General features: G+C 43.0%; 1 protein-coding gene across 1 annotated transcript; it reads left to right on the top strand.

Annotated features, from left to right (window-relative positions):
- The first annotated feature begins 3,045 nt into the window (after positions 1 to 3,045).
- npm1a (nucleophosmin 1a) lies at positions 3,046 to 10,884 on the top strand. The gene is made up of 11 exons (XM_017725789.2): positions 3,046 to 3,164; positions 4,888 to 4,967; positions 5,111 to 5,230; positions 6,132 to 6,225; positions 7,162 to 7,262; positions 7,363 to 7,412; positions 7,496 to 7,550; positions 7,644 to 7,724; positions 9,122 to 9,253; positions 10,008 to 10,082; positions 10,255 to 10,884. Exons 1-11 carry the CDS (start codon positions 3,125 to 3,127, stop codon positions 10,303 to 10,305), a joined length of 879 nt encoding a protein of 292 aa, XP_017581278.1. The 5' UTR covers positions 3,046 to 3,124; the 3' UTR covers positions 10,306 to 10,884.
- The last annotated feature ends 797 nt before the right edge of the window (positions 10,885 to 11,681 follow it).

Genomic DNA, 11,681 nt, shown 5'->3' with positions numbered 1-11,681 from the left:
TGTATCTTTGTGGTGGAAATGATCGTTTATTTAGATGTAAACAGAGAGATTCAGAGCGGTTTGGTGGTTCAGACGTCTTTACAGTGGTGGTGATGGGAACCAGACGTCACCATGACTTCAAGACAGATATAGACACTTTATTTACCATCCAGAACCACCAGAGAACCTACACGAGTCTTCTGAGTTTATATGGAATGCTGATGATGCGAAAATAGTGGAAAATCTGGAATCATATGATTTTTTTGGGGTCTATTTTGCCTCACGACACCCTGCATGTATCCTTCCCCCAAAACTATCATGACGCATATCACGTAACTATTCATAATAATTTCATGTGAGGGTGTTTACATACCCTTAAATGTATATACCCATAAATTATGCAAAACTTGTCAAATAAATATGTAGAATTCCCTTCTAAGGTCACCCATTGCTGACACGTGTTCAACTGACCACCCACTGCTTGTATAATCTCCATAGAAAAGCTTTGGTCAATGGAATGGGACGCTCGGGAGCAGCTGTGCACAAGCCTAAAGTCACCATGCCAAACAGCAAGAGGGGTATTTACACTGTGGTCATTTAGACTGCAGACAGTGATAGTTAGTAATGCCGTCTCATACCAAATAAGCAACACCCTCCAATAATATAGACCTAACAACACCTCAGCAACCACCTGGGACACGATAGCAATGGCCTAGCTACACCTTAGCAACCACCTGGGATACCATAGCAATGGCCAAGCAACACCTTAGCAACCACCTGGAATACCATAGCAGTGGCCTAGCAACACCTCAGCAACCCATCTGGGATACCATAGGAATGGCCTAACAGCAACTTAGCAACCCATTTGGGATTTAGTGACAACTGTTTTGTCAAGCCAACTTAAAGGTAAAGCCAACCTTTTCCATCTAGCTGTTCCCATATTAACTGCTGTTGCTCTGACTCTTAAGGTTGCTGTGTGAAATACACTCACCGGCCACTTTATTAGGTTCAGTTGCTTCTTAACACAAATAGCTGATCAGCCAATCACACGGCCACAACTCACTGCATTTAGGCCTGTAGAGGTGGTCAAGACGACTTGCTGAAGTGCAGACCGAGCATCAGAACAGGGAAGAAAGGGGGTTTAAGGGACTTTGAACGTGGCGTGGTTGTTGGTGCCAGACGGGCTGGTCTGAGTATTTCAGAAACTGCTGATCTGCTGGGATTTTCACACACAACCATCTCTAGAGTTTACAGAGAGCGGTCCGAAAAAGAGGAAATATCCAGTGAGCGGTCAGTTGTGTGGACGAAAATGCCTTGTTGATGTGAGAGGTCAGAGGAGAACGGTCAGACTGGTTCCAGATGATAGAAAGGCAGCAGGAACTCAAATAACCAACCAGAATCTCTGAGGAACGTTTCCAACACCTTGTTGAAAGTGTGGCATGAAGAATTAAGACAGTTCTGAAGGTGAAAGGGGGTCCAGCCTTTTACTAGCAAGGTATTGGGTGTACCTAATAAAGTGGCCGGTGAGTGTATGTTTGAAAGCCTTGTATTTGAAAACTATCTTTCTGAGAAGTATTTCTCTACTACTCAGCTCCCTCTACTGGCCATGAACTTGAATTGCATCTAAGAGGCAGCCACCAACAAATTGAGCACTCCAAATATTGCAACCGAGTAAGAGCAAAATGAATAATAATAATAGTAATAATAAAAAATAATAAGAAGAGGAAGAACAACAACATCAGCAATTCACAAATATATATATATATATATATATATATATATATATATATATATATCTTGGCAGGGATATAATTAGATAAATCTTAAGGAAATAATGGCCTACTTTGCATTATTTGTATATTGTTTAACAAAGCCACAGAAGATCACTAAATTTCATCAAGATCTAAGATCTGGGTTCATACAGCTTGGCTGAACTTTTACATAAAACACTTCAAACTAAAGCATCAAAACTAGACATCAAAAAGTAAACAGAGAGTTTATTCACAGTCTGAAACACACTCAGAAACGTCATGAACCTACATGAGGTGCCGTTTTAAACTCCAATAACTCGAGTTTAAAAGCTTTTCAGATAAAATAGCCGTGTTTAAATGTTTTATGCTGCCCTGTGTTCAGGAAATGATTGTATTCTTTTACATTAAAAATCTTCAGGCATTTATAAACTGTGATTTTGCTCAAATGCTCCAGCGCCCTCTAGTGTTTGAGAAACCTGGATCTAGCTTCTACAGCCAAAAGTGCACTATTTGTCGAGTTTGGGTGTGGCTGAATCACACACGATTTTATTACTACTTTAATGACCATTCTAAAGCTATATCACACAATGTCTGGCTGCAGGAGCCACTGTGTAAATCCCTAAGTAGTGCGCTATGTAGGTAGCAGGACGCCATTTGAGATCGAGCCCCAGCAGAGAAGACAGGGCCCTTGGTTTGGCGCTAAATATGGCTGGCGCCGGTAATTTGGTGACCAAAAAGTACTTAGAAATACAGATTTTTGTATTTAACACTGCTGTGTTATGATATGATCATTATTACACGACATAAAACTTACATTGTTCAGAAAATGACCGCAATATAATGTTACAGCGATGGCCCGCCAAACGTTTCCTCATGGTTGCTTGGCAACCATGCCTCACGCTAAAGGGACTACATTTCTTGGCGGAATACTTGTTTATATACATTATTATTCAAATAACTCCGATTATCTTTCTGAAAATATGTGTATTTTTATCATATTTAATGTTGGCCGCCGTTTTATAACCGTTTGTTTTGTTACCCGAGCTACCGGCTTTATAAAGCACCATAACACAGCACGTTCTCCAACAGTCTGAAGAACAATTTCACAGTGCAAACGGCCATGTAAGCACGCAAATGGTTCTGTAAAGAACTCAGAACCACTATCTTTACTGAAGAACTCGTGAAGAAGCATCTTTATGAAGTATGTAGTTAGTTAGGTTAGTTAACGGCTTCAGAAATTCAGAGCCGCTCAGCATGTGAAAGCCCGCCCTCCGCTCCTCCGTTCTCGTTTCTCATTGGTCGGCCTTTGGTCCCGCCCCCAGGTCGTGGGTGTGTATAAGTGTAGAGCGCAGGCTGCAGCTTCGGTTTCAGTGCGGTGAGTCTCCAGCGCAGAAATGGATGTGGAGCAGATGGGTCCCCAAACCTTCCTCTACGGTACATGTGACCACTTTATTTTACTCCACAGCGGCTTAAAAGCGCTTTATAACTGGTCTCAGAGTGGCAGGAGGTGTAGGAGGGACGTTAAAGGGTTTATATACCTGAGCTCGCTGTGTTAGCACCGCTCCTAGCCTCTCTATAGACCTCGTGGATCGTCCTCTGTGCTGTTATCAGATGTTATGCTGCCTGTAAGCTCACTAACACGAGCCACTTTCCAAATTGACAGTTTTTAATGTATTTGTTCAACTCGGCCAGTAAAACCGAACCGTAGTTGGGTAGCAATGAACTTAACCCAACCCAGCTAGAAACTTGAGAAAGCTAGGTTAACGTTAACGCCTGTCTAACCGCAGTCATAAACATCTTCAGCGCTGATGTTTACACACCTTATGTCCGTTTTATCTGATTATAAGCGCCGCTTTGTCGGGTCTGTGATACGCTGGGGTAACTTGGCGCATGTCTGCCTCCACACGAGGCTGAACTTGTGTTCTAATGGGAATTCCCCCGTTCCACCTTAAATGCTGCAGCAGATGCATTCTTGCGCCTCGGGTGGTAGAGCGCGACTGTTGCGCCGTTTTAAGGTGGAACGTGGAGTTCGAATGAGAAGCTAGCTTTAGCTTCAGCGTGTCCACACACGTTGGTTAGCAGGCCTGCTTTGTAACGCGCTGCCTTTTAACGTTATACAGCCACACAACATCGATTCGTGTCCATTTATTGCGTCTTTCGGGGTTTTTATTTCACCCCTAATGTTACTTTACGCTTAAATGCGCGATAAACAGACTGGCCTGTGTTTTAAACTCGAAGCCTTTTCGCTTCGGTGCTGCGCGTAAATCCGCACCCGCCACATCCTGCATCCTGTCTCACCTCACGATATGATTGGCTACATCAGACGTACGTCACAGGCTCTGAGCGAGTTTTAGTTGCCCATGCTTGTGCCTGATTGCACTTGGCGTTCTTCATAGGCGTGCAGTGTTAAACGCAAGTTACTCATGCTTAGTAGTACGGCTGTGATCGGGTTGTACGTGTAAATAAAACTAAAACTGTCTGGTTAACTAACTGACGTGGTCGAGCGTAGTTACCGTGGCCTTTTCCAAGCGAACGTTGGACCTTTACGTTTAGCCGTAGCATAGTCCGCTCCTGTATCCTTCCGTTTGACTGTAACGTCAGTTCAAGCCAACTACTGTATTTAATTAACGTTACAACTCAGATGACCAAGTTGAAACGCTTAGGGAATAGTCGGTGTGACCCTTAATTCGGCCGAAGACTAGCCGCTAAAGGGTCCTAGGGGTGCAGAATGTGGCGCTACACCGGTCTGCTCCACGTGCGCCCACCCGGCCAAGAACCACGTGGGCCTCCACGTGGTCTGCTCCCAGTAATAAGGGGAAATAGTTGCTGCCTTTGTGCTTCGGCTTTTTGATGTTATCGCTCGTGCGGGTGGGCAGTATGACGATTTTATCGTTATCGTGATGATTTGTCAGCTTTTCAGCACATATCGTGGACATCGTCAGTATTTAAAGGACGGTCGGTCACGGTTTCTTTACAAACTCAGGACAGTTAGGCCTGTTTAACTGGATTTAGTGCCGTGCAGTTGTTAACATTACATAAAGTATTTGAAGTTGTATTATTATCAGTAGGAGCAGCAGCATCACTGTTCTTGAGGCACTACAGGCTTGATTTCATCTGATGTGCTGAAATTCCTAAACATACTTGTCCCATTTTGCAGGCTGTGAGCTGAAAGAGGGGAAAGAAGTCACTTTTAACCCTGAAGATGATGACTTTGAGCATCAGTTGTCCATCAGGATGGTATGTAGTTGGTTAGAGCTTTTGAGCTTGTATGGTCACTTATGTATTTCCCAACAGATGCCATTAGCGTTTATGTTAACCAGTCGGGTTGTGAAAGCCTGGGTGACATGACTGAAGCTCAATACAAGTTCTCTTTACTGCAGGTTTGTGTCGACCCGGCGACGAAAGATGAGCTGAACATCGTGGAGGTTGAGGGACAGGATTCGGAGGGCCAGAAGGTTAAAGCAGTGCTGGCCACACTTAAGCCGTCCACCCTGCCCAGTGTGAGTGTTTAGATGTGTGCCCTTTGCTGTATTTTAGGTCATGATAAAGGGGAAGTCCACAAGTGTTTCAGAATTTGTGCGTAATTAGTTTAAATGTTTGGCGTGAAACGCTCCGTTCTAGAGAAACGTCAGTCAGGGTGATTCAGAGTGATGGTGATGGGAACCAGACGTCCACCTCTAAAAGCTCCTTCAGTTTTCTACATGAGTTGGTTATGAAATCACTGCCTGGCGACTGAGACGCTGTTTTACTGTAGTTTTGATGAGATTTTGGCCTTTTAAACTCCATTCATGGCGGATGGATACATGCAGGGTCTTGTGAGGCAAAGTAATCCCCAAATAAAACTCACTTTTTTTCCCCTTCAGTGTTTCATATAAATCTCAGACATATGTGGGTTCTCTGGTGGTTCTGGATGGTAAATAAAATGTGTATCTGTGTTGTAGTCATGGTGATGCCTGGTTCCCATCACCACCACTGTAGAGATCTGAACCATTTCACACCAAACCTTCTGAATCTCTCTGATTACGTCTTAAACACTGAATTATGCAGAGATTTTGTAAAATTTCTACCTCAGACGTAATTGACCAAGATGTATTTGGTCCGGGACAAAAGTAAAGGTCTAATGGCCCATTCAGTTTTTGCTCACTCAGACGTCCCGTTACCTTTTAGGTGTCCCTGGCCAACAGTGTTCTTAATGCAGAGCTTGTGGCTGGAATGGACGCCTGGTTTGCAGTTGAACTTCTACACATTCATAAATGTCCACTATGGAAAACACAGCTAGTTGTTGGGTGTAGTATTGGACCCTTTACCAGGAGCTGCATGTCTAGAATTGAAGTTAATGTAATGTCATGTAGATGAAATTGGTGTCGTCATTTATTGACCTGAATGGATTTCCTGTCTCAGGTCTGTTTGGGTGGGTTTGAGATCGCCCCGCCTGTTGTTTTCCGGCTGCGGTCTGGCGCCGGTCCAATCCACATCAGCGGGCAGCACCTCGTCAGTGAGTACCACAATTTTCCCTGCTTGCTTTTCTGTATACTTTGGTTCGTTGTACTGAACCGGTTTAACACCAGAGTTGCAAACCCATCTGTCTTTTAACTTGGACTTTAGTCTAATATTTTTTGAGCGATCCTCTCTTTTATTAAAATAAACGAATGTTTAATTTTGTCAGTCAAATTATAGCCCTGCTCAAACTGTACCAAATGTTTCAGTCGTGACCGTTTCAGTGACTATTGTAGCTTCTTTTAAGCAGAACTAACCAGAACAAGACTAGCAAACTGTTTTGAACAGCCTTAAACGCGTCATAAGGTGCTGAACTGCAAAGACGTGACCGTTTTTAATGTTCCACACTGATTTTCAGATTTTGGGGCCATTTACTTCAAAACAATAGGAGTGACGTGCTCAGTGTTCATGAGGGACAGGGATGTAGCATCTTCATCTACGGCATTTGGCAGACGCTCTTATCCAGAGCAACTTAAAAGTTGATCACTTTACACAGGGAGGTGAAGGTGGTGTTGGGAGTCTTGCCCAAGGACTCTTATTGGTGTAGTGTAGTGTTTACCCAGGTTGGGGGATTGAACCCCTGTCTAAAGTGTAGAAGGCAGAGGTGTTAACCACTACACTGACCAAACACTACACTTCCTGCACCAAAATGCAGGGGTGTGTTTAAAATAAGGGTCAGCCTACAGACTAAAACATCTCGAGTTGAGGTTTAAGACTATATTCAGCTTTATACATGTACAATGATGGGTCTGAATGTTTAAATAGGTTTGGTGAAGATTTGTGAAATCAGTTCTTTTAAAGGGTGAATTAGAGGGTTGAATATAATTTGGCTAAAACTTCTTCACTCCATGCCTAACAGTGTTTACTATTGCCCGTTTTTTAAAACTGTGAATCACGGTTTACCCCTATAATCTCACAGCCCTTTGTGTTTCAGTCACAGGAGCAGATGAGTCTTTTGATGAAGAGGAGGAGGAGGAGGAAGAAGATCTGAGGGCTGCCATGAAGAGGGCGGCTCCAGCGAGCATGAAGTCTTCAGTGAGTTTTTAAGCACATGTAGTTTTGCTTCAGTCCAAATGGTTTTCATTAATAAATGTGCATAAAAGCAACAACTAACTGGGTTTTTTATTCTCTAAAGAAAAAGATGAAGATGGATGAGGATGATGAGGATGACGATGAGGATGATGAGTAAGTGTAGTTTTAGAGGTAGAATTGTTTAACTTGGTTCTGTTGAATGTGAACACAAAGGCCTAAATCCAGCTGTCTTCCAGGGATGATGATGAGGAGGAGGAGGAGGAGGAAGAGCTCGAAGTGACACCTGTGAAGGTGATGGCACTTGCTTTAATCAGTGACTAGGCTTTTGATATTATTGTGCTTACAGGTCAGTTTAAGTTAAATGGTGCTTGCTTTCCTTCTTAGGCCAAGAAGCCTGCAGCTAATCCCCAGAATCCAGCTCAGAACGGCAAAGGGCCCAAACCCAACACGCCGGCTGCCAAACAGGTGAGACTCTCCCTGCCGCTCTGCGACGTTTGCACAAAACGAGGTTGCCACGTTTAATTCAGATCGTGTATTTAAACGCTACGGCTGTGTTCAGACTGCAGGCCAGTCTTTTGGGATGGCTGTCTGCACTGTGATTGCTACTGCTCAGTCTGGCTGTACCACTGGGTTCCCGTGGTAACGATGCAGGCGTCAGTAACTGTAGCTACGCTGGTGACGCTGATTTGAAACACGGGTGCCGAGGAGATGGAGGTGCATCATTCTCTGGCATAAGCGCAAATCTGTGGTGCTCTTCTTGAGTCGCAGCCCTTCGGCGGTCACTCTGGATTTGCCGTCCTGTGTTGCAATGCCAGTGACACAAGACTCATTGAAATCCTGTTTGAGTGGTCAGAGCGTCTAGACTGAAGTGTACGTATGGTTTTTCAGTCGGCTGTCAAAGATCAATGTGGATACAGTCTGATGACCAGTCGTATTAGAGCTGGCAGTCTGAACATAGGATAACTGGTCTCTCGCACTCAACACACTTTTTTCCTGAGTAGAAATTGCAGCATCGGTTTGTTCCTTGTCTGACTTTTGCAGTCAGCATGACCAGCATCGTTGATCACTTTGTTGCCATAGTGACATAATGGCAAAATTCATTAGCGAAATGGCATTAATATTAAATGGTGCTTTGACACTGATACAGTGCACCAATAGTGCCACATCTTAAAACTGCCATCGTAACTGTTGTGATTTTTATTTATTGTAATTAATTTTACATACTGTGCTGCACTAAGCTAACATAAAGGACTAATTGTGTTCTTTTAAATGTGGTCAGTCAGTTCTTTAAATATAGAAAATATCCACAATACATCATATAAAATAGAAAATTGAGTCATATTGCCGTCTGGGCTTAATCACTGATCAGGGTTGTTTTAATATGTTATTTTCTTACTAAAATACTGCATAAAGGATTTTAATGTTACATGTGGTATAAACATATTTCTCAGATAAGAGTAATAGAACTTTCTCAGGTCAAATTTGGGCAGCAGGCCACACTTCAGGCAGCACAGTACAAAATGAATTGGAGAGATGAGGCATTTTTAGATGCCTTCTCACAAACCGTGCTGTAGATGCAGATCATGGATAGTTTAACTGAGCCAACTGCATGTTTAACTTGATTTGGTGCTGTGCGACACTTAAATATAACATGATTACCGTTATGTTTCTTTGAATTGTTGCTGCTTCCAACTCTCCACACCAAAAAAAAGTGCTCGTGAGATTTCAAGACATTTTCTTAATGAACCAGTGTCATTTATGTTAAAGCTGCATCTCCTCTCATACTACAGTTCATTTCAGCCGGCGTCGTTTGTCTCAACGTCCAGTCAGATTAGTTATTTAAATGTTTTGTATTTTGGCAGAACAAGACTCCAGATTCTGGCAAGAAGACCAAGACCCCACAGACGCCCAAAAGCCCGAAGTCCCCCAGAACCCCACAGGCACCTCTCACCATCCCAGAGATTAAGGCCAGAATGATGGCCAGCGTTGAGAAGGTTTGTCTTTTGTTTTGCTGTAGAGAAGCGAGGGAGAGTCGTCAGACATGGAGTTAAAAGCTTTAACCACTGTCTTTAAACTGTTTTTAATTTAACATTCTGTAGCTTCTGTTGATCACGGTGGTTCTCCCAGTGTTAACAGAAGCCGTGCCGATTACAATCATTAAGAAGATATGACGTTCATGTAATTTAAGTTGTTTAAAGCGACTAGTTTAAACAAAGACCTTCACTTGGTCTCCAGTGTTATTAAAAGTGATTATGTCTGTGTGATGAATTGTAAATAGTATAGAAATGATGGCCCCTGCAATTAGCTAATTACAGAAGTAATTAATGGAGTCAGCAGTCCTCACTGTGTTGCTGCGCTCGTGAGTTTGAAGTAGTGCATGTGCACAGCAGTTTGGACTGTGACTGCATTTTAGTCACTTTCAATATGTACTTTTTCAGAGAAGAGGTCACGGGTGTGCCTATATATAAGAACCTACTTTATTTATTTGTGTGGGTTTATTTTAATTTAAGAAATAAAATTTTTTGCATCTTTGAAGTTGAGGGGGGGGGGGTGGCCTCGTGTTTGGTTTTTGACTAGTTGGGTGTGGCGTCTTCAGGATGTGAAGATATTTGTTTATACTCATCACTCCCTCATTATGAGCCTTTACAAGCAGCTCTCCAGATGATGTTTGCTTATGGACTGGGTTGGGTGGGTTGCAGTGCATAGAGCTTAAAGATATTTAAATAGCCTTTTGGTCTTTTTTTGTAGGGAGTGTCGCTACCTAAACTTCAACCCAAGTTTGAGAACTACGTGAAGAATGGCTTCAAAGTAACCGATCCAAAGGTATTCACTGGTTTTGATCGTTTCTCATGGATTATTCCTCACATATAGCTTAGAAAGGCCTATTCGCCTTCTTTTGTGAAGGATATCATCTCAGTAACATTAAAACCAATGCCCCAGTTATCCTAAGCAGTGCGGTGCGCCGTAACGGGTCTCTTCTGTTTCCCCTCAACAGGTGGTCGAAGAGCTGTGGAAGTGGAGACAGGCTGTGAAGGAGAAGAACTGAACCGTTTTATTCTGTTAAATTATATTCCCGCCTTTTTTCTCATTTATTTTACGTCCCTTTCATGAAATCCGTGCCGTTCCTTTAAAAGTGACTTTACTCAGACTGAACTCTGAAATCCATTCACTGCAGTCGTTTCCACTTTATTATTCCTGCTAACGTTCAAGACCCGTAGCGGGATGGTCACCGAGGGAGTGACGACGTTTGGGAGCAGATGCTCCTTTCCCTTTTTTATTTTTTATTTTTTTGATTAATTTCCGAAACTTGCCAGTTTCCAGTGCTTTTGAGGCTGTATGTTTTGTTTGGTTTCTTTTTTCCCTGCTCATCCATGTGTGCACATGTTCTTATAGTGCAGTTAAATTGTCTCTGAACATTTCAGGGTTGTATGTTTTAAAAGCATGACAGTCCAAACTCGGCAGCGTTAGTGAATATGCAGTAATATAACCAGAGAATTAAGTATGTTTGGTTCGTTGTTGGGCCTGTCGGGGGTACGGTTGTCCACGAATGCATACAACTTGTCCTGTACTTTTTGAAATGAAGTTCATTTTACTGCACAAGAATAAATGTTTTTGTGGAAAAATACTGCTGCTCTGTTTACTGCAGCACATTGGGGGGGGTGTTTCACACTGTGGGGTTTCTCAGTTAACCTGATGACTTGGGCCAAGGAAACAAGTCTGTTACAGCAGGCTTGATCTTGACACATGAGTTTATAAAAAGTGTTTATAAATGCGTATTCCAGTAAGCATCTTTTAGGACAGACTGCCTCGGCTGAATGATCAGAATTGGCAAATATAACCTTGACCAGTGACACTTGTTGGATTACGCTTTAATTTGGGGCAGTGGTGGGCCTGGAGGTCAGGGAACCAGCCTTGTGACTGGAAGGTTGTCGGTTTAATTCCCGACACTGACAGCAAATGGCTGAGGTGTCCTTGAACAAGACGCCTAACCCCCAACTGCTCCCCGGGTGCCGTGGAAAGGGCTGCCCACCACTCCGGGCAAGTGTGCCCACTGCCCTCTACTGTGTGTGTGTTCAGTAGTGTGTATGTGGTGTTTCACTTCAAGGATGGGTTAAAATGAGAAGTTTCCCTGTTGTGGGACTTGAGTATTTTTAACTTTTATGAACATTGGTGTAGGGTTATGTCAGTTGTCAAGCTTTGTAGATGTCAGAGCCTTATGAACAGCAAAGTGTTGGCAAAAATATATATTGTACAACAGTCCACTTCTGGTGTCGAGTTTTATAGGTTGAAGATGGTAAAATAGCAGAAAATCTGGGGGGGAATTCTATGAGGCCTATTTTGCCCTACAACACCCTGCATATTTATGTATCCCTCCACCGTGTATAGAGTCTAATGCTCTTCTATGTAGTGGCTTTAGCGTTT

Source organism: Pygocentrus nattereri, chromosome 18, assembly GCF_015220715.1.
Source record: "Pygocentrus nattereri isolate fPygNat1 chromosome 18, fPygNat1.pri, whole genome shotgun sequence".
Classification (NCBI taxonomy): Eukaryota; Metazoa; Chordata; class Actinopteri; order Characiformes; family Serrasalmidae; genus Pygocentrus; species Pygocentrus nattereri.
Note: the sequence above shows the minus strand (reverse complement) of the source record. Positions and strands in the feature narration are given on the sequence as shown.